The following is a 22,362-nucleotide window of genomic DNA, read 5'->3' as shown; positions in this document are numbered from 1 at the left end:
CTGCTCCGTTGGCCACTCCAGCAGCATCTGGGGGCATGGTGGCCTGCCCAGGCCGGGGGGGCCGGCCACAGAGGGTTGGCAGGACAGGATGTGCAGCTCCCTCTGCCACCACAGGGCAGCGGAAGGCAAGCAAGAAAGGAAAGGAAATTGCTCAAATGCAAAGGAAGTGCCCGAATCAACTCCTGGTCTAAAAGGAACAGGGGAGAAGATGGGAGGAGGAACGAGGAAACACTCCACTCACTCCAAAAGTGAAAAACAAAATGGCCAGAAATAAAGATGTATGAAAACCTGCTTCTTCTGCCAAAATTAGTGTGATCTGTGGACTGTGGCTTGGAATCCAGCGGCTGCTTCACCCAGAGGGTCAGGATGGGCCACAAGAGGGGGACGGAGTGGCTGGCTCAGCCAGCTGAGCCCCCTGTGAAGCCGTGGCCGTGGGCCTGCGCGTGGGCTCCCTGGCCGGGCTCTGGGTGCTGTGTGTCCCTAGCCGCAGGCACTGGGGGTGCCCAGAGCTGTGCCTGGCTGAGATGTGCCCCGGAGGCTGCGCAGACCGAGCCTGGGAGTCAGGAGGTGGCTTCTGGGCCAGGAGGAGCCGAGGCCAAACCTGGGAATTTAACACCCAGAGGAGTCCGACCGCACAGTGTTGGGAGGTCCATCATGGAACCCAAAACTTCCTGCTTTTGGCACTGACGATGTCAACTCTTACACCTGTCCGCCCCGACCTGGCTTCCCCACAGTACTATCAAAGCCCAGCGTTCCTCATCCTGGAATGGCTGTGGCCCTTCGAGTTTGGAGGTGGCGAGGCCCACGTGAACCCCCCACACAGCCCCTTCCCTTCCCAGGGAGGAGGGAGAGGCTTGCACGACGCGGCACAACCCAGCTGAACGCAGCAGTCTGAGTGGGACACCTGGTTTGTTATTGCCTTGGCTGGTTCCAGGCGGCTCCTACCTTCGGCTTCTTCAGGGCCTGGTTCAGCCTCTTCTCCTGGTTCAGCTGCAGCCGCATCCTCTCCAGAGCCTCCTTCAGCAGGGCCTTTTCTTCTACCTCTCGGTAGACCTGGTCTGCCAACCGGGCCATCCTGGACTGGCAGGCCTGCAGGGCCTGCCTGTTGCTCCTGCGTGGGATGAGGGGGACTTGGAGCTCTTCCCCGGAAACTCTGCGGTGGCCCAAAAGGGCCTGGAAACACCCCCACCGCTGCCGCCGTCTATCAGCTGCCCACACTTGGCTCCCAAGGAAAGGACCAGCCCGCCCATCAAGCAGTGCGGCTGAGGGTTTTCATCCCCAGGGTGTCCAGGGCCCCCTGAAACCCCAGACCCCTTCCTCTCCTGCCCAGAGTGAGCCAAGTGAGAGGGGAAATGCCCCCACTGGAAGCTTGGAAGGGGAGCAGGCTCAGCGCCCTGTCCTGGCCCAAAAGGGAGCCTGCCCAGCCATTCACTGCCCCCACTGCCAGTCTGGCACGTGTGGCTATGTCAGACATAGAATGAGACCGAGGAAAGAAAAGCTGCAACCGCTGCAGAGCGAGAAAAGCGTCAGGTGTGATCCTCACAGCCCAGAAGCGTGGAAGGGGTTGGGGAGCCCATCCAAAGCAGCTGGGAGGGAGCTGTGCAGAGGAGGAGCCACTGCTGAGAAGGCCCTGCCTCCCCCCGCCTACCTGGCCCCTCTCGGTCCTAAGGCACCTGATGAGGACCACGCAGCCTAAAGGTCAAAGGGAAGGGGGTGGTCCTTTATTGGGCAGAACTCCTGCACGGTGCCCAGAAACCCAAGGAAAGTGGCATCCGTTGAAAACTGTGTAATTTTGCCTACCAAGCAGAGCCTGTTTTGCAGTTAATTCTAAACAGCAAAGCTTGTACATAAATCCTGCATTCTGAGGACTTCTCTGCCTTACTCGTCAGCACTGTACTTTGTACCCCCTTCTCAGAAGTTCTGTCTCCTCGGGATCACCCTGGTCGTTTTGCCCAAAGCGGCCGCCTCGTTTCAGACTCTGGGCCCTTCCTCTCGTGCCCAGCTCCCTCCGCCCTGACTGCCCCCTCCGGCCCCCAGGGGCCATACAGCTCATTGTACCTGAAATGCCCGATGTCCCCCTCGTACTCCTTCAGCAGGGACTCCTTCCTCTCCAGGCGGCTCTTCAGCTTGCCAATCCTGTCCAGCAGCAGCTCCAGGTCTTTCTGCCGCAGCAGGCTCACCTTCTCCCGCTCAGCCTGGGGCAGGTGCTTGAGGGTCCGCGAGCCCATCAGCTCCTCCAGGCCCATCAGGCTGGAGAGGCCCCGGACAAAGCCGAAGTACTGGGGTGGGAAGGGCGGGGGGCAGTTGAGTCAGAGGTTGTGCCGGGCCCTCGGCCGCAGGCTTTGATTTTAAACGCCTGCCAAACCCACAAAGCTAAGCCTGGCGCCTGTGGCTATCGGGAAGGGCCACGCCGGTGGGTGCTGGGTACATTCGAGGGGGACGCTTCCACTGCCCGTCCTCGGGCCCGACCGAGCCTTCCCTCCTGCGTCCAAGCCAGCCCCCCATCGTTCCCCTACCAGGTTCTCGCTGAGGTCCAGCGCATCAGCCATCTCCAGCTTTGCGGTCCTCTCCACAGTCACGTTGGGCTCGAGGACGGAGACACCGCGGGGAGGCTCCGAGGAAAGGAAGCACAGCGAGAGCGTCTGAAGCACCTGCCCTGCGCCACAAGCGTCTGGAGCCGCGGCTCGAAGACGGGGCCCTTTTCTAAAAACTCTACCCTGCCAGCTTCCTCAAGGAGCAGATCGTCAGGACGCCCCAGGGGGTCCGGCTTACCTCACGGGCATCCCTTGCGACCATCGGCGCCACGGCCTGGTCCTTCTCCCTTGTCAGCTCGCCCCTCTCCGCTGGCAATTTTCTGAGGACGAGAAGCGGCTCTGAGTTTTTCGCGTCAGAGTCTAAAGGAAGGGGAGATGTGGCACGGTTCAACGCAACGCCCGCCTCAGGCGGCCCCACCTGCCACTCGGGGGTCTCCGCGTCTAAGTGGAACGGTGCTTCAGGGCCCGAGCCCACTTTTGCTGGGCTCCTGAGTTCTTAACTTTTGAGAAGGGTGGATCTGATCAGACCAGGAGAATCCCAGGAAGCACAAACCGGACCTCGGGCGCCAGAGGCCAAGCCGCCACAGAGAGCCGCTGCACCGTTTCTCGTTCTCTCGGCATCCCGGGAAACCCTTGGTTTGGCAACCCAGCCGTCCTCCCCTCCTGCCTGAGGAGGAGCACCGGCCCCACTCGGGACTCCTCCCACAGAGGGGAGGCACAGCGGGTGCCGGAGGAAGCACGGCCCTGATGGTGCCTGCGCCTTCCAGCTGGCGGGGAAGCGCTCCACCGGCAGGAGACAGACCCCGGGGTCACGGTTTTGCCCGGGGTCCCCCTAAAAGCAGGCTCCAAACTGCAACCGTTAACGGGACCAAAGAGGAAAAGTCACCGATCACTTATTTTAAACCTAAACGTGGTTCCGTTCAACGCTTTTTCTCCTCCGTTTGTTCCTTACTGTGCGGTCCTGGGCACCCCACCCAAGAGAGCATCTCTCTTCCTGCCCTCGGCCTTATCTCAGAAAAGGGGAGCACGCAATCACTCACCCGCACCCGTCTGCATCGAGCCCCAACTCACCCGGAGGAAGCCCCTTTTCCAGCTTCCTGATCCTCTTTCTCAGCTCGGCCAGGGTCTCTTTCTGGCGGCGGATGGTCTCGTCGTGGCGCGAGCCTTTGCATCGCGCTCCCAGGTCAGCCAGGCACAAGAGGGGTGGATCCTGCAAGCGAAGCGACGCCAGACGCTCAGCACGCACTGCTGCTCGTGAGCCAGGAAGCACCGAGGGATCTTCCTCGGGCAAGCGGGCAGCCTGCGTTTTGGGCCGAGGGGCACCCACCCTTTTCGGCAGGGAAGCAGCTCCGTCAGCCCACCGTTGGGCCAACATCTGCTGTGCTCCGTTCCTGTCTCTTCCTTTCCCAAATTTCACAGGGTTCTGTCTCCTGCATCCCCAGAGGTTAACCAAGGTCCTTGCTGGGGATGAGTGCTTCATGCACTTCAAACCGCACTTGGCTTCAACCAGCAAAGCCGGCAGCACAGAAGCACAGGCGCTGTAGCTCCAAACAGCTGGGACATTTTCTTTTCAAAATCACTGGCCCAGCCACATTTCCACGGAAGATCCCGTCGCTCCTGGCCAGGGGGAACCACTCTCTCAAAGGCCAGAAGGGCCAGGAGCAAGGGCAAAGGCCAGAAGGAGCGAAGGCCAGAAGGGCCAGGAGCATCCCAATCCCTCACCAGCAACGATAGCAACAATTAGCAGGTACAAAACGCTGTGTGTGACAAAATCATTTGCTGGTCATCATGGCTCCTGCGGCCAGGGACATCCAGTAGTTGTGGTCACCAGCGCCCGGTGAGCCAGACGCCCTCCCCGGGTCCTGGGTGCTCCCTTCGGCGTCCCACTTGCCTTTGCAGCAGGTGGGGCGTCGTCCTGTGGGGGGGCCCTCGTCTGAACGCCCTTGTGCTGCACGACCGCCGCCAGCTCTGAGGCCTTCTCCTCTGCCTCCCTCAGCAGCTCTTTCATCTTCTCTCTGGCCTTCCTGCACCGGACACGAGAACGCGTAGCGGAAGGCGGGGAACAATGGATGCAGGAGGCCGAGGCGTGGGCTGTGCCCTCTCACACGCCACGCCTCAAGACCTTTGCTGACCCTGCCCCATCAACCTCATTGGCTCATGCTGCGTGGAAGGAGAGGCGTGAGCTTTGACCAAGCTGGTTAAGCGTACTGTGGGAACCTGACCGACAAACCCGGCATCGACCAGTGACCTGGGGCCAAAGGAACCTCCCCCTACGAGGCCTATTCGTGCAGTTTGGAGCCGTTCTCCTGGCTTGGCAATTCCACTGAAGGAACTGCAGCCGGAGCCCCGTCCCCCTCTGGGGATCGTTCACATCAACGGACAGAAAATCAAGTCCTTCGGTGGGGAGATGCCCCAGGCATGCCGGCTCCTCCCTCTTCCAAAAAGCGGTGTTTGCAAGCATTTTCTTAGCAGGCAGCCCTGTAAACTAACTCCAGGGACTCCACAGGAGCAGTGGGAGACACCCTTGCCATCCCATAACGGGGAAACCCTTTTTTGCTCCAAGGACCGTGGGTCCCTCAGTGATTTTTTTCCCCCCAGATTCCACTGGGGCTGCAACGGGGCCGCCTGAGGAAGTGAGGTGACGTTTTTGGTCTAATTTTGCGTTTCCATTTGAATCAGATGGAGTAAGCATTCTGGAGATTTAACACGTGCGTCTGGAGGCTTGTTTCAGCACAGAAGTGAACAGTTTGCAGCCCCCCAAGCATCGGGGGATATGATCTTGGGGAGGCCGCCTCACCTGAGCTCCTCGGTGGCGGCTTGGAGGCTTGTCTCCTTCTGGCCCAGCAGCGTGGACGTCTCCGACAGCTTCTCCTGGAGGTGGCCGAGTTCTCGGGCCTGGCTCTGCGCGAGGCTTCGCTTTTCCTCCAGCTCTGCTTTCTGCTTCTCGCTGAGTTCTCCTGCCGAGAGGAAATTTGGGGGCTTCATTAGTCCTCAGAGCTTCACCCCACACATCCAAAGGGACACACCTGTGAGCTATGCTGTGCTGCTGGGCTGCAGTTCGGGGTGGCCTCTGGGGGCTGCGGTTGACCAAATTTTATCGGCACCCGTTACGCCCTGGTTTTCTAACTGGGCTCCTCCGAATCCTGATTTCCGGTTGGGCGCGTGCAAAAAAGGCAGCTACCGGGCTGTCTGGGTGGAAGACGTTAAAAACGTGTGTCCAGGAGACACACGTTTCACAAACCGATCACGTCGGACATCGTGGCTCTCGCCTTGGAAAGTTCCTTCTTTAACTCTGAAATGACAGCCTGGTTGGCCTGGATCTCCTGCTTTGCGGCCACAAGTTCTTCCCTAAAGTGGATGGGAACAAAAAATGACTTTAAGAGAACAGCAGAATCCAATTTCAGTGACAGGGTTTGATTCATGGAAATGTCACCATCCCAGGAAGAAAGCATAATCTCCTGCCAATCTGGGTGAAGACCGAGGCAGATCGGCATTACAGAAATGTGCCGGGAAGGGCTTCTCGGTCTATTCCCAACTTCAGCTGCCCACGCATGGGAGTCTGGATCGCCCCCCTCACTGAAATTCTCCCCAAGCACATCTTTCCCATTTCTTACACTTCTGGCTCCCGGTTTTGCTATGCGACTAGCAAGATATTCCACTCACTTCAGGAAAGTGTGAAACTGTAACAGCTCTTGGGAGGCAGGTAACGGCTTGCAAGCATCCTCCTTTGCTTCTGGAAGGAAAAAGAAATTGCAGAGGGATGTGGAAAACAACCTGGGGTAGAGAAAACATCCGTTTCTGAGAAAGTCACTTTGATCTTTCCATCAGGATGAGCTCGAAGCTCTGGAAAGGGTACTGAGATCGGGTACTGGAAAGGGAATTCACTGAAACCACTGCTTGGCTCTGTCAGCTCCGCGGAAGGTGAGGATTAGCAAAAGATGCCCCTCCCCAAACGTTCTTGAGTTCATGGAACAACTTTTTAGGATTGTTTCCAAATTCCCTGGATGCTTCTTTGTTCAGCTAGGTGACTCTGACCCGCTGCAGTGGAGAGAGGGCTGTTCCCTGCCTCTCCCTTCCACGGAGCAAACGTGGCCAGGACGGATAAACCCCCTGCAGCCAGAGTGGCATCTGCTGCCAGCCTGCGAAGAAAGGTCTGCAGCCCCCCCATTCCTCGGAAGCAGCTACGACTGGCTCCTCCCACCTAAGAGATCCAAGGGCTGGCTCATTTGCATAGCCCCACCCACCAAGCCCATGGACTGTCAGAGCCAGCTGGGTGAACCTTTTAAGATGCCCATCACTGGCCAGGGAAGGGGCACTGACCTAGCTGCTCGGACACGCCGTCCCCCTTCCCCTGCTGGGCAGCCGCTGCCGTGAGCCTCTCCTCCAGGTCCACGATGGTCCGGGCGTGCTGCTTGACCTGCTCCTGGTACTCTGAGACCTCCTCCCGGTGCTTCTGCTTCAGCGCCTCGGCCTCCCTTCCCAGGCTCCTCAGCTGCCCCTCCAAGACTGCCAGCTTCTCTTCAGCCACCGCCTGGCAGAGGGAGAAGCGGAGGGGCGCTGTGGTCAGCCTCCTGTGGGCTGCGCCACCCTCCCGCCAAAGCACCACGGGAAAAGCCCGGGGTCCTGCCAGGGGCCAGGCTGAGCCGGGGGCTTCTGGCCGCCGAGCGGAGAGGAGGCCTCCCCCCTCCCCAATTACCGTTCTGCTCTTGGCTGCTTTCAGAGCCTCCAGACTCCTGTTGAGCTCGGCGTGTAAAGCCCCCTCCAGGTTGGCTCCTTGCTCAATCACCTACAAGGCGGGGGGGGGGGGAATGAGGTGAGCAGAGCGGGCCACGCTTCCCTCTGTGGCGGGCAGGTCTTTGGTGGCTGGCCAGAGTTTTAAAAAACAGCCGCAAGGCATCGAGCGCTGAAGGGTGCGGATTAGAGAGGCCCAGCTGAAGGTGCTGGCGGACTACAACAACAGTGAAACGTAGTGCGTCTCCCCTCCTGCACCGCGCCCGTTGTCCACGGCTGCCTGACGTTACGCTTTCACGCTGGAGCCCAAGATGCCGCGGGGCCCCCTGAAGGCACCCGCCTGCTACCGAGGGCGATCTGCACGCTGCTGCCGGTCTATTTCCACCCACAACGTCTGCAACACGTAAGGGAACACAAAGCGACGTTCTTTCCGATGCCCGATGGGCTGCCTTAAGCAGTGTAATTGTGCAGACACCCAGCGGTGTGGGTTAATTTTGGCCCTTGGTCACCAGGCACACGGACTCGACAGCCGCTGGCCGGCCGAACCAGCCAGGAACCCGACGGGGCCTCTCTTGCCGATGAGCCGGACCGAGGCGGCTGCCAACGTGGCTTGTCAGCAGCCTTGCTGCTTTGGGCTGCCCAGGGCACAGAGGAGGCCGGGATCAGAGGCCGCCTCCCCCACCGCCGGGGCACCTGTCCCTGCTTCCTCGCCTGCGCATGGTCTTTGGCTGGCGACGGAAGGGCGTGAAGAGGCCACGCCTCTACCCACCTCGGAGAGTTCCTTCACTTGAGCCTCCAACTCCTGGACCCTCTTCCTCTCTTCCTCCAGGGCTCCTCGTAGCTTGGCCTCTTCCAGGGCGGCCATCATCGCCAGAACCTGGGGGAAAGGGGACCCTCTCCTGTGACCGTCCCTCAAGCGACGGATGGAGACCCGGAAGCTGCCAGAGCTGCCCACGGGGTAAGGCTCCCCGCTTCTGGCTTGGCACAGAATCAGGGCCTTCAGCGTGGCCCCTCCAACCCACCTCCTTCTGTTGCTTCCCTTCCTCGTGAATCTTCCTTTCTTTGGCCTGGATCTCCTCCTCCAGCTGCTGCTTTTCCTGCAGGGTCGAATGCCGAGACTCCTCCGCCACCCGTAGCTGATTCTAGAGTGAAAAAGCTGCACTCTCAGACTGGCCGGGGGGGAAGGATTGGCCGGACGACGGGAGCCCTACTCCGAAGGAGCACCTTTTACCTGCAAGGCCTGGACCTGCCCCGTAACGCTGCGGTGTTGGTCCAGCAGCCTCTTCACGTAGGCGGCCATCCCTGGCAGAGAGGAGGGGAGCAGGGGTGAGGCTTGGCAGCCAGGAGGGCCCGCGAATGCCGCCCGCTCCCTGGAGCAGTCTCCCTGAGACTGGAAACGCTGGGGCTGTGCGGACCTCAGTTCCCAGAACTCTGGGCCAAGCACGGCCACTGCCAAGAATTCTGGGAGTCTCTGTCCGGAGAACACCCAGCCTGGAAGAGGCCGCCGCCTTAGGTAGAGTTTAATTCCGGATAATGTCCAAGGCGTTCCTCTTAGGTCCACACGCCAACACACGAAGCCACATTCGGGATGAACGTCAGTGACGGAAGACGCTCTGCAATTCAGCTCGCCTGGCCCCTGCCCAGGGTAGGGACGTGCCACCCACCTATGTATTCTTCCTGGGCTTTTAGGGGTTGGAAGAACTGAGAAGACTTCAAGTGGCAAAACGGGCACCCAGGCATACCACCACTCCGGCCAAAACGCGGCCAAAAGCGCTGCCCACCCCTTCTGGTGTGCGGGGCAGTCTGCCCGCTGCCGCTTGGATGCCCAGCTCTGCCACAGCCGGCTGCCGCTTGGCCCTGTGCCACCCACCAGGGGACTCCTCCCTGCCCAGTCCTGGAGGACGCTGGCCCCGCGGGCCACGGCTTGCTTTCCACAGCCTGGATCTCAGCCTTCCGGGCCACGCGGCCCAGTTCATTGGCAGGGCAGCGACGGCTCGGCCAGAAAGGTGGCGATAAGAACCTGTTTCACCAGCTGAGGTGTCGGCGCCCACGTCTCGGAGCAGAGACTCCATCGCTTCCACCCAGCTCAGCACGTGGTGGAGGATCCGGGTCAAGGAGGCTTGGATTTCTGAAGCCTGGGGGGCCGAGGGGGCCAGGCGCTGGAGGCGGCCGATCTCCTCCTTCAAGTGGTGGCTGCAGTAAGAACCCTTCAAGACACCCTGGCCAAGAATTGGGGGGGGGGGGCTCTCTGAATGGTTGTGGTGTGAATGCCTGCGCCTCGTGACAGCTCTTGTTATCTCCGTGCTTTGTGAGGAATTCTGGGGAGAGGAACCCCCTCCATCCATGTTGCCCCTCCAGGGACAAGCACCATGGTGCAGCAAGCAGGTGCCGCCTCTGCCCCGGGGGAGGAGGCTAAAGTCCTGCCTGCTGCGAAGAGCAGAAAGGGGAGCGCCAGCCCGCAGCCCAGCCGAGAGTTCTTGCCAATGGAAATCCCCACAAAGGGCCGGTCTCTGAAGACCCTGGGGGAAGAGGATACCTGAGCTCCATCGAGGGACTTCTTCAGCAGGGCAAGGTCGGAAGAGAGCTTCTCCATTTCCAAGGCCTGGATCTGCCCTTCCTTCCTCAGTGCCTCCTCCTTCTGATCGGATTCCTCCTTGGCTGCCTGCAGTCGATCTATTTCCTCGACAATCTGGTGGGGGTGGGGGGAGAGAGGGTTACAGAAAGACCAAAGAGACGGCCCCGATCTTGCGTATCAGCAGGATTTAGGTTTTCCTTCCTGGCAGCAGCTTCCCATGGCAACCCATGGTCTGCCTGCCTGTCTTTTGAGTGCAGCCCCATCCTCGATGGGAAAAAAGGTCTGAAGGTTTAGGCCCAAAGCAGGGTGCCAGGCCGTCAGCCTCCCTGGCCCTGCCGCCTGCATGTGGCCGGAGAGGGACTTGGCGCAAATGGGGACACCCCAGCCTAAAAGGCGAGGCTATTACCTGCTGATCAGCTAGCGGTTCCTCAGGAAGTTCAGGGAAAAGGGCTTTTGAGACCTGGTTCCGGAACCGCTGCGCCTGAGAGCAGAAAAGTTAGAGGGCAGAATGAAGTGCCCCCTGCCCCCCACTGGCAGAATCAGCCTGGCTGGAGACGCACCCTCCCCTGCATCGGGTCGGCTTAGAGTCGGACGCATCACACAGACCCAGGCAGAACCCAGGGAGGGGGCAGGGGCTAGGGCTTCTTCTGAGTGCCACCTGCCCCCCCGGCCAGGTGGGCGGGCAAGGGGCTCCTTATGCCCTGGGGAACACCCCCATGGGGGTGGGCAGGTGAGCCAGTCCACAAGGCTCTCCAGGCAGCCCCAGAGTACCTGAGCGGCCGTCTGCTCCATCTCGGAGCGCAGGAGACGCTCTCGGCGGCCCAGCTCTTGCACCTGCTGGGAGCGCCTCTCCGCCTCCTTCCTCAGCTCCCCTTGGGCCTGGAACCAGGAAGGTGGGAAGCGTGAGGCCGGGCTGTGCAGATGGGACCCCAATGCCAGCAATCCCAGTGGGCCCGGAGGGCCGCAGGTTGGGGCAGGCAGGCGGATGCTGAAAGACGCTGTGCGGAGCCGTTTGGCACGGGACGCTGTCCCCGGCAGTTACGTTTTCAAAAAGGCTGGAGCTGCATGGGGGAGGGCGGCAGGGCCTTTCCCCAAACTCCAGGCCACTCCACCCACCCCGCAGCAGCTCTTCTGGCCATCGCGTTCTCTTTGGGAAGGTGGCAGCCCCACCGAGACTCTCCTTTCCTCAGCAGGGGAGCGGGTCCCAGGCCGCGGACCTGTCTCTGGACAGAAAGGCCGTTCTGGGCGGGAGCCCTTTCGCCGTCGGCTGGTGGGCTGGGAGACGGGAAGGGCCCGAGAGCCGCTTCTGGGGACAGGCGGGCTCTGATGGAGCACATTCGGGAAACCGAGGCCTGGTGGAAGCGTGCTTGGCGGGGTTTCTCCGCCAACCTTTCAGGGCAACACTCTGATGGGAGGGCCAAGAAGGATCTGCGCTCACTCTCACGGTCATCGTGCATTCGCGCCCCCCTTCTCAGACCCGGCAGCCATCCTCGAGGACCAGAACAGCCCTTTGCCTGTTTACCTTTGTCGCTTCCGCCAGCCTTCCGGTCAAGGTCTCCTGCTCCGCGCAGCGCCTTTTGATTTCTTCCTTGGACTGACTGGCCTGCAGCTCCAGCTCCGTGATCCGCTGCAAAGGAGACGGGATCAACTGTGGGGAACCAGGCTGGCCTTGCCGGCTAGGGACTCAATCTGCATGCAAGGAGGGGGCGAGGAGAGCTTTTCTAGGCCAGGCAAAATTAGGAAGTTCCAGTGGCCCCAAAACTCGCAGCTTCCCCCCCATGCAGGACATATCTCAAAACAATAACGGGGTTAGTTGTCGTTAAGACCCGATTTCAGCTTTGGTAACGGGAAGATTAGGGCGGTAGACAGGAAGAACAGACAGCATGCGTGTTTGCGAACCTATAATAAAGAAAACCTCTAAGCTAAGGAGGTAAGCCCTCAAAAACAAAACAAAACAAAACAAAAACCAGCCTCATGTCTGAGTGTACTCAGCTGCCCTCGGCTGGAAAAAGAAATCCAAAACCAGCCTCAAGTATCTGTAGGCATCTGTTCTAAAGAGCATCATTCCCAAGAGGAGCGAAGATGCGCTGCCCTCTCGTGCCGGAGGCTCTGTTTTTTAACGCAACCCACTCCCTGTAACCGGGCACAGAAGCAGAAACTGAAGGCTGACTCACGGTCTGACAGGCACTTATGTCTCTTTCCCTGAGCTCCCGCTTGGCTTCAGCTTTAATTCTAGAGCACTGGAAAGAACAGCAACCGAGGGAGAGGTGGTGTCAGCATTATCTACACTTGCACAGGGTCATTCCTAAAAATCGGATGGCACGACTGGAATTTCTCCATAAGCATTTTTACAGGCGCCTCCCCAAAAATGCAAGTATCAGGCCAGAACTGCTAGGGACCCCCCGCCCCATGAAGACAGTCTGCCACCATGACTCCACAGGTTCTCCACCTATGGAGCATCTTATCGCAACGACTGCCGGCCCGCTTCCAAACTCTGCTGGCCTGCTGTTCCTTCTGGTCTGCTTTCAGCCTCTTTTTTAATACTTCCCCTTTCTTTTTTTATTCCCGAGCCCTTCCGTGGTGGTTAGACCTGGCTTGGTGCTTCAGGGAGACGTGGGGATTTTGTCGTGCCCTGGCCGTTAGTGGGACAATAATCTGTGGCTTTTAAGAGGAAGTTCTCCTTTTTCATCTATAAAGGAGTCATTCTATGGGAGACCAAGTCTCTTGGTGAAAGGCTTATCTGCCCGAGTGCTTAATCTGGCTGACGTATGATTCTGAATATATTGCTTTGATTTTTTCAGGGAGGCACCATTAAACGGCCTTGCAAATAAAGCTAGCAGGTTCCCAATCAGTTTCTAGCTCTGGATACACCCTCTGTGCAATTTTGCACGTCCCTTGACAAACATCAGCACAGACAACTGATTACTGCCTGCACACCCTGTCATGAGTACTGATGGCGAGCAGGAGGGGGCCTCTATCCAGGGGGAAAACGCATGCGTAGTAGAGAGAATTTGAGCAGCCATTCAAAGAGACACAGATCAGACCCGCCTTGACTTTCGGGGTTTATCTGTCTGGGTTTTTCCCACGCTTCTTCAGTTTGTTAGGATTCTGTCTTATGTAGCGGTAATAAACACTAGAGACCTGCTCCTCGTCTCAGCGTGGTTCCTGGCTGTTAGGACGTACCCATTTTTTAAAATGTCACAAAAAACTTTCCAGCATACAAGCATTTTACGCAACTGGCCGGCTCCAGAGGTGCTCAGAATGCCAGCTAGCCAGAGTTTCAGCCTACAATCTCAGCCACCAGGAAAGGCTTTTACAGAACCAGACATACTTCTCCTTTTGTGTCCTCAAAAAGATATCTTGGAAACAGCCACCAATTTTTTTCAGGAATCCTTTTTGCGTTACTTCCGTTATAATAAAAGTTTTCAAAAGGATAATAAAGAAGAGAGCAAGATAATGCAAATAAATGTATAGAACTCCAATTAAAATAATACCAGAGAACACATAAATGCATAACATGAACAAATGCATAATTTTTTTTTGTGCAAATAAGGTTTATCTACAAACTGCTATAGCTTACTATTAAGTCCTACTTATTTGTTAATCCAAACTTAAGTTAAAATCAGTTGTTTCACTAGTAAAGATTTAGTTATCTCTGTGTCCTTACTAAATTTGTTTTTCTGTAGACCCCTTGATATGTCAATTTTATGTTGCCTCATCTCTAACCTGTATTTCTATTCCCAATGCTAGGCAGCAAAAAAAACCCTTCCAGAATTTTAACAGCTGGAAAAGGAAAATGATTTCAGTCCCTCTTTGCAAACTGGCTTTGATTATATTGTGTTTTAAATCGGGGGACAAGCGACTGGATAAAACTTGCCAATAGAATTTATTTCTTGGAAAAGAAAAACGGGAGGCGACCAGACAAGAAAGGCGGGGGTGTGTGAGAGAGCCTACGCAGCACGAAAGAAAGGCCTTGGCAGGGCAGGACAGCGGTCCCACCTAAGCAGACTGGAACTGCCTCCCACACCAGATTTCCCAGAGTGATCTGACCAGCAACATTGGCCCTGAGGGCCCCCAGCCAGGATAGGAGGCCTACAGAGAAAGGGAACCGTTCCAGAAAGGGACACACAGATCAGCCATGAAACTCCCATACTCGGCATGGCAGGCAAAACCAAGGGAATCCAGTTGGATTTATGGAATCCATATGAGCCGTGTTAGAAAAATGGAAGCACTGACCTGGGCAGAAATATAGGCAAGCTGGTCGTCCTTCTCCTGGCTTTCTTGCCTCAGCTTATCCATGTCCATCCTTAACTGCTGTATCCTCTGCTCCTTCGTAACCACATCTTTCTGCAAACTGGTCACCAGCCCTGTAGGAAGCGGCAAAGGAAGTTCAAAGCAGGTGCTAAATCTCCTGCCAGCTGTGGGAAGGAGCTAAGGGGGTGCGGAGTGGGGAGATGGTAAGCTCTGCAAAGGAGGAAGGGGGGGGAACATTCCTTGTTAAACATGTCTGGAAAGAAAACGCAGCAAATATCAGGGATCTGTTTATTTAATTAGATTTCTGTTTTGCATTCTGACCGAAAACTACTACCAAGGAAGTCTATACTGTATGAAATCAGAATACCATTGGCACACGGGGCAGCCCCCCTCTTCTTCAACACAGCACTGCTCTGGGATGATGTGCCTTCTTCACGGGGAGGGGGCTCAAATTCCAGGCCACGCCGCCTCCCCACTTTTGCAACCCCCAGAGTCTCCTCCGATGGCACAACTACGGCACGATGGCCTAAGACTGGCGGCCACACAGGTCCAGCAGAAGGGGCATGCTGCGGGTCCCATCTGCCGAGGAGTTACGTCTGGCGCCCGCTCTGTGGTGAGGCGGCTGTACTGCATGTAATATCAAAGGCGCTTTCTCCTAGTCTTCTCAAACAATATTTATTTATTTAACTCAATTTCTATAGCTGCCCATCTCAGACAAGTGACTGGGCGGTGAACAATCATAATATAGTTTTTATTAGGGTGCATTTTTTAACGTTTAACGTTTACTGTCTGTTGTACTGTATATCGCCCAGAGTCACTTCCGTGAGATGGGCAGCTATATAAATGTGATGAATGAATGAATGGATGGATGGATGGTTTTCCTCCTGTTTTCAGGCAGGAAAGGGCGTGTTCATTCGATAGTCACGTGCCTGGTGTAGTGGCCAGAGGGGCGCTTTTAAGTTTCTTGGAAGGTGCCTGGAGGAGGAGGGGGATGAATAAGAAGGTCGGGGGCCGAATGGGCCACAGATACCTGAGGTGAGGGAAGAGCTCTTCTTCAGCACCTCATGCTCCTGCTTCCAGTGTGCGATCTGCAGGTCTCGTTCCGAGAGGGAGTGGTACAAGACTTCGCTGGTGTTTTTTTGCAGGCTGGTAACCTGGGAGGAAAGACACAAGGGCGGAAAAGAGAGACGTGAGCGGTTCCCGTCCGCTTAGCTTGAAGGAAGCGTTTGCACCGCCTGCAAACAAAGGCACGTCTGGCGCACGCATTAGAACGACCGGTGTGAGAACCCCACAAAGAACAGTCCCCCCCCAGACCTGTTCCTTCAAGCTTCTGATCTCTTCGGCCTTGGCATCTGCGTCTTTGTCGAGGCTGGCCAGCTCCTGTTGAAACGCGGCCTCCTTCTTGGCAAGGGTGGCCGTCACCTTCTCGGTCATCCCCGAAATCTCGCGCCGAAGCTCTGTGATCAGCGCGTCTTTGCGGCCGCACTCGCTTTCAAAGGCGGACAGACGGTTGATTTCATCCCCCAGTTTCAGAATGGTCTCCTCCTGTACAGAGGGGAAGAGCGGCTTGGAACTTCAGCCGGGGAAGGCGACCGCTTTCGTTTTCTCCTTCTCCCGTCAGAAACTTCAAGCTAGATTCTTCCACGAAGGTACTGATGGTTAATCCAGTTAACTTCCTTACGAAACCAGGAGCTAAGAATCGCACAAGGGGGGAAACACGTACGCCGCGCAAACTGCCAGCTTTGTTTCAGAAGGACGTCTAGGCTGGGAACCTGGGTTCCCAAGGGACTGCCCACCCTTATGCCGGCCTGCCCAAAGTCTAACCGTCTTTCCAAAAGGCCCGGCCTGAGCAGGGGGCATCTGTGGAGAAAAGGACGTTTCTGGCAGTCCCACTTCCGTGGGAACGCTCTGCCCAGCCCCGCCTCGGCCATCGCCCACTCCTCAGCTCCTGTTTTCTACATTTCCATCTGCTCCACTTCAGAAAGGATTGCTTATCCCTCCTGAATGATTTATGCTGCTTCTCCATCCCTCTCCGCTGCTGATGCTGTTTTCTTAGGCCTGCCCTCGAACAGCTTTCTGGAGGAAGCCCGCTGTCTCTCCCTCTCTAACCACAAGTTGTTGCAGGGCTAAAGCCTCCCTTTTCAAGTCCATCGATCTTGCCTGTGGTTTGGATTCCCGGATGAGTTTTTTTAAATGAGAATTTTTGATGCTGATGGTCTCTCTGGCTATCGTTCTCCTTCCTATCCATGCTATTCTCTACTTCAGTTATTTAGCTAAAAAGCTGTAGGACCAGCTTGAATTTTGTTTTAGTGGGGGGGAGGTTGGAGAGAGGCACAAATATCTTCCATCCAACTTACTTATTTTGTTGTCCTTTATTGAAAATATAGCCCGCTGATCCCATTGTGACACTGGGTAGCAAACAGTATACATTGAAGGCAATAGAATACAAGCAATAGAAAAAACAAACGTCTGGAAAAAAGGCACAGGCCTCACGAACCAATCATCCCACCTCCAGCCGAGGCCTGGGGGAAGTGCTGGGTTCCAAGGGCTGAATTCAACGAAGTCAGGGTGAGGACCATGCAACTCTCCAGGGGATGTCATTCCAAGGGCAGGCGCAAGGCTGGAGAAGGCTTGCGTCGTGGGTCCCCTCAGATGACACCATTTAATCAATGGGATCGAACGGGACAAGCAGAAGTTACAGGAGACAGACGGGCCCTCCAGTAAGGGCTTTCCAGGTTCTAGAGCAGCCCCGTGAATTGCACCTGGAAGCCTATGGGTAACCAGGGCAGCTCACGCAGCAGAGGCACTACGTGGGCACCCCGTGGCATGCCCATAACTGCCCGTGCTGCTGCCTTTTGGACCAGCTGCAGCTTCTGAGCGGTCTCCAAGGACAGCCCCATGGAGGGCACATTGTGGTAGTCCAAACGCGAGGGGATCAAGGTGGGAGTGAATGTCTGAAGGGCCTCCCGGCCAGGCACAGCCACAATTGCATTTGTGCAAAGGACTTCTTGGCCACAGCGGCCACCTGTTCCTCGAGCAGAAGCTGTCGTCCAGGAATACCCCAATTGCGCACCGGTCCCGAAAGGGGAAATGCAACCCCATTCAGGGAAGCAGAGGAACATCCCCAAACAGCCCCGCAATCTTGTCAGGGCTGCATTGAGCCTGTTCCTCCCCATTTAGAACCACGCAGCCTCCATGCAAAAACCAGGGCAGCCTGACTGGGGTGGGTCTTCTCCACCTTGGCGGCGGCCTCCAGATACAGAGACCGGCAGGTCCTGTAGTCCTCCAGCCTCCACCCTCGTGGAACATCAAGGGCTCCAGGTCCCTCTTTGAGGAAGGGGCTATTTCAGGGGAGAGAATCAAGGCCCCCCACCAAGGAATGCCCAGCTCAGCTTGGTGCTGCCCTTCTGGGCTCCCTGGAGATCATCCGGCCGGGGAAGGGCAAAAAAGGCAGGCACCTCACCTTCTCTTTGAGGAGTGCATCCCCTGGGAGGCTGATGGCTAGAGGGCCAGGAAGGGCTCCATTTCCTGGAAGAGAACAGAATGGAAAAGAAGCCGACACTCATCTAGGCAGCCCACTGGCACAGAGGGCATCTCTCCCACCCGGTGACAAGGGGTCACAATTTTTTAAGGAATCTCAGCTCCAAACTTCAGGCCGTGTTTCCACTCTCTGGGAAGGGGCAGGGAAAAGAGCAGCCGGACCATCAGGGCAGGCTCGGACCATCAGGGCAGGCTCAGCAGTCCCAGGCTGCCCAGCCCTGCCCGGTCTCCCTGTACCTGTGAGGGTGCCTGGAGGGCGGCCGGAAGCATCAGGAGAGAAGGCGGAGGAGGTGATGGTCCTGCCCCAGGCACTCCCGGGCCTCTTCTTGAGGGGGCGGTGAGGCGACATCCCACTTGTGGCGTAGGGCCAGCCAGGGTTGGTGGGTGGGGACTGTGGAGATGGCAGCAATGGAAACTGGGAAGCTGCACCTGCCGCTGGAGGGGAGCCTGTCTCCGTAACCACCTGGATTTGACCTGGCCAGGCAATGCGCCGATTCACCAAGGGACACGGCACCTGCCAGAGGAGAGTCCATGCTATGGGAGGAAACTTGTTGGCCCCAAACCCTTTCCCTGGGACCCAGATGCACTTGAGCAAGCAAGAGAGGTGGGACTGTAAAGGGGCAGCTTAACCTCCGGGAGCAAAAGTCGAGACTGGGGAGGGGAGCTTCTCCTCGCTACCGCCAAGTCAACATGGCATCGCGTGGCAGGAGGAGGGAGGGACCCCCTGGCATCCGGTATGGTCCTGCTCCAGCAATTCCCTGACCTCTTCGGCCGCCAGCCCTCTTGAGGGGTGGGGAGAGAGGCTGGCCCTTGGGGGTCCTGGCCATGGGGCAGGAGGACACTCGGGGAACCCTGAGTCTGGCCCTCTCCCTCTCCCGCATGGCCGATGACCGATTCGCTCTGAAAACCCCAGCTAGTCAGCTTCACGCTCTGTGGGAATTCGAATCCGCCTCTCCCCGGTGTTACGCGCAGAAAAAGGCCGATGCATCTAGCGAAGACCGGGCTTCAAGGGGAGAAACAGGCTCTGAGGAGGCTTCCTCCACCTGAGTGGATTCCAGAAACAGGGGCTTCAGCTTGCAGAAGCCCCAGCAGCAGCCCTGCCAGCCGGGCCTTCTGGGGGAGGGAAAGAAACAGGCAGAAAATCCCCTTGTTTGGGCCAAGACTGCCCTCTGTTTCCTCCTGACAGCTGGCAGGGACCGAGACAGACATTAACTTCCCCTCTAGATGTGGGTTCCCATGGCCCCAAGGCTCCACGGCTGTCCCAAATCGACGGCACCCTCTTTACCTGAAGTAGATTGTCCTGCACCAGCTCAAAGGCTGGCCCGCTGGAGCCGAAGCGCAGGACGTCTCCTGGGCCCACCTTCACGGCCACGTTCTGGATATGGCAGTCGTTCACAAAGGTGCCGCTGCCTGTGTTGAAGTCCCGAAGAATGAAGCTGTGCTCGGCGTCGCTGAACTCGATGGCTGCGTGGTGGTCTTCCAACCCTGCAGACTGAAGGGCTGCTTTTTAATTAATTTTATTTTTCAGCATTCAGAGCGCAAACAAAACACAACATCACCCAGAGGGGCAGGAGAAAAAAAACGGCCTCTTGAAGGGGAAGCTCTCTCTGTAGCACCTCGGGCTACGCACCCCCCTTTCCATTTGGTTCCCGTAGATGAGTTTGGGTGTAAAAAAATATGACTGAAATCAATCACTTGTTTACTCCCTGCCAAATAAACAGCTTAAAGCCAACAATTTTGTGAATAGGAGCTTGTCCCCAGAATTAGATTTAATCAGCATTTGTTGAATCTGCAGTCCTTAACTGGCCCTAAAGATACTTGGGTTATTGCTGGACTTCCTTAGGAAGTCAGGAGTTGGGGATAGAGATGCCATCATGTGAGGTTTGGGTAGGCTGTGGTCACCCCAAAATTAAAATCAGACTTTAAAAAAGTAAAAGCGCTTTAAAATGAGATCCCGCATGAGAACTTTCAAGATTTGGCAACCACAGAAGATTTCTCACACACCCATTAATTTTGGAAGTCAACAGATACCATGTTCCAACATCCGAAGCGAGGATGTGACCGTTTAATATCTCACTTCCACTGTGAGGCACCCGAGACACAAAATTTGAAGAATGTCAGCATTAGCAGGGGGGCTGGATCATTTAGCAGATCTAACACACACACACATCTGCTTTTTTAGACAGGTTCAAGAGCTTACCGGAACCAGCAAGCATCGGCACAGAACACCTGCGGGTGAGTCTGGATTTAGAAGTACAAATCAGCAGCAGTTAGGAACTGCCAGCCTGGTAGACCTCGGACCTCAACCAGGAGATGCTGCACCCAAGGCGCAAGCACACAGGGTGGCTGAAAGGGCAACTCCCTCCGCGAAACCTGGCCCACCCACGATCGGTTTCGGACTAGCCAGCCCTCCAAGTCTCCGCCTTTTATGCTCAGAGTTTAACACAGAGCTGGCTTAGCACAAAGCGTCTCTTCCAATTCTGAGATTCCAAGTTTCCCTCCAAGTTTGAACAGATGCAGAGGGGTGGGAGAGGGGCGGTGGGCCGGGGCCTCCAGCGCCCACCAGGGGTCACACGTCATGACCAATCTCACGCCCAGAACATTCGTGCCTTTACCTTAAGAACGACGTCCGAATCATCGTGCCTTCCTATCGTGGTTATCTTTGGCCTCAGTGCCAAGATGCCCTCCGAACTCCTTAGGAACGCCTTCATTCTCTCTGCGGGACAACCGATGCGAGGAAGCGCGGCCTGAGTATCTGGGGGGGTGGGGGGGTCGGGGGGTGGGCACAGCTACGCGAGGCGCCCTCGCGACGGCAAAGGCAGCCCTCCGATTCGACGACCCTCAGGGCTGCTCACTAAAAGCCGCCCCGGGAACGAGAAGGCCCTGAAACCCTTAGTTCGTTCGCCCCGGAGAGCTCTGCCGGCTTCACTGGGAGCGCGGGTCGGCCGCCCTCCTCGTCGAGCCCCCTCCAGAAGGCCTCGGCTCGCGGCTTCCGCACGCCCCCGCCAGCCTGGCCCAAGGGGAACGACGGGAGCGCCGCCCAACGCCTTTGGCGGGCACCAGGCTGGAAAGGGCGGGGTCGGCCGGTCGGTCAGGATGCCGCGGCGGTGCTTCCGAAATAACCGGCGGGCGCTCTGCGTGCCCCGCCCCCGGAGGGCCGGGACGCACTGCCCGGGGGTCACCCGCAGGGCACCCCCAGGGCGGGGAAACCGACCCAGGGAAGCGCGGACTCCCCCTCCGACGCGGAAGCGCTCGTTCCCCGGCGGGGACCCGGGGCCGGGGGGCTCTCGAGATGCCAGGGGCCTGCCCTCCGCCGCCTGGCGGGCTGCCCCTCCCTCGGCCAGCAGGCGGGCGGGCGGGCGGGCGGGCGGGCAGCGCGGCTCACCTGCCCCCGCAGGGCCGGGGGGGCCCGGCCTTGGGCCCGAGGAGCCGGCGGGGAGGCCCCCCGACTCCTCAGGGCCCCCAACGGCGGAGGGGGCGGGCCAGGAACGGAATCCGACGTCGCTCCGCCTCCGCCCCAATCAGCCAGCCCGCCAGGGCAGCCCCCGACGGCGGCGGGGCGGGGCGGGCCGGGGGCCCCTGGGGAAGCCCCCCGGGACACGTGCCTCTTTCCGGCGCTGAAGGGCGGACTACAAGTGTTCCCCGGCTGCGGCCCAGCGGCCCCCCCCGCTCGCGCGGCCCCCCCTCCCCCGAAGAGGAACGCGGACACTCACCGCGGGCATCCCAAGCGCCGCCAGTGCGGGCCCGCCGAGGCGCTGACCCGCCTCCCGCCAAGCGGAGTCGTGCCCATGGCAACCGGGCTAGGCCACGCCCTTCCGCCGGAAGGAGCGGGAGGCTCCGCGTCAACGCCCCGTCTCTACGGCAACCGAGTTCTCGCGCGCCGAGGCGGGGCCGGGGAGCCCCGTCCCCAAGGAAACCGGGCGCGGCCCGCCGTTTGGCGCACGCGCAGCTCCCGCACCGCCCGCCCGCTCGCTCCGCGGAGCCACGGGGGCTCAACCTCGGCCCCTTTAGGACGGGCGGACTCCAACTCCCAGAATTCCCCAGCCAGCGGGCTTCAAGCGTGAATCCTGGGAGTTGAAGTCCATCCATTGGAAAACACGCTGGCTGGGGAATTCTGGGAGTTGAAGGCCACCCACCTTAAAGGGGCTGCGATTAAGAAGCCCTGCATTAAGCCACAGTTTCCCGGCAACGCCCTCCAGGGCACCTTTTGCCAAGGAGCGGGCCCCCCAGAGAGAGACTTGGAGCCCACTCCTCCCCCAGTTGGGGGTGCTGCATCCGGCCCCCAAGAGACCCTGCTCCCCCCTCGAAACCAAGCCAGCATTCCCCCGAGCAACCCTGGGGGGCAAAATCCACCCCGCCAAAACCACCACAGCTGGAAAATGGATATCAACAGCTGCCTTGACGAACGCAAGCAAGCAGCGCAGATCTCACCCATTTATTTTCCTCTTTTTTAAAAAAGGGCTTTGTCTCACAGCTTCCCCATTCCAACCTAAAAAAGTTACACACTCTTGGAAAAGTCAGATTCACATTTGAGTTCAGCAGCTGCAAAACCAAAGAGGAACAGGCGGAGGACGGACCGAGGAGCCCCCTCCCCAGGTGGATACATTCTCGGGGCTTGCAAAGGATCCTGATATTCGGTTGCAGCAGCATCCAGAGAGTTCAGAAGTTCTTTGGCCGTTGCAATGTTTTATCTCTGCATGGCGGAACAGGCCGTAAGGCACCGGTGTT

General features: G+C 57.9%; 2 protein-coding genes across 2 annotated transcripts in view; one reads left to right on the top strand and one right to left on the bottom strand.

Annotated features, from left to right (window-relative positions):
- The window catches only part of LOC134507016 (ATP-dependent RNA helicase DDX19B), a 445,506-nt gene that overhangs the window by 118,175 nt on the left and 304,969 nt on the right, over nt 1–22,362 (top strand). The window lies entirely within an intron of this gene.
- FHAD1 (forkhead associated phosphopeptide binding domain 1) lies at nt 362–20,379 on the bottom strand. Its single transcript, XM_063317705.1, has 27 exons — nt 20,250–20,379; nt 18,920–19,126; nt 17,872–18,148; nt 17,558–17,622; nt 15,409–15,639; nt 15,125–15,248; nt 14,077–14,207; nt 12,015–12,080; nt 11,363–11,467; nt 10,612–10,719; nt 10,247–10,321; nt 9,802–9,954; nt 9,008–9,484; nt 8,497–8,736; nt 8,288–8,407; nt 8,035–8,142; nt 7,231–7,320; nt 6,837–7,065; nt 5,776–6,000; nt 5,332–5,491; nt 4,426–4,558; nt 3,606–3,834; nt 2,773–2,894; nt 2,517–2,612; nt 2,059–2,279; nt 946–1,111; nt 362–601 (listed from the first exon to the last, which is right to left on the bottom strand). Exons 1-27 carry the CDS (start codon nt 20,343–20,345, stop codon nt 362–364), a joined length of 4,494 nt encoding a protein of 1,497 aa, XP_063173775.1. The 5' UTR covers nt 20,346–20,379.

This window comes from Candoia aspera, chromosome 18 (genome assembly GCF_035149785.1).
Source record: "Candoia aspera isolate rCanAsp1 chromosome 18, rCanAsp1.hap2, whole genome shotgun sequence".
In the NCBI taxonomy this organism is placed as follows: Eukaryota; Metazoa; Chordata; class Lepidosauria; order Squamata; family Boidae; genus Candoia; species Candoia aspera.
This window is presented reverse-complemented; position numbering and strand designations above follow the sequence as displayed.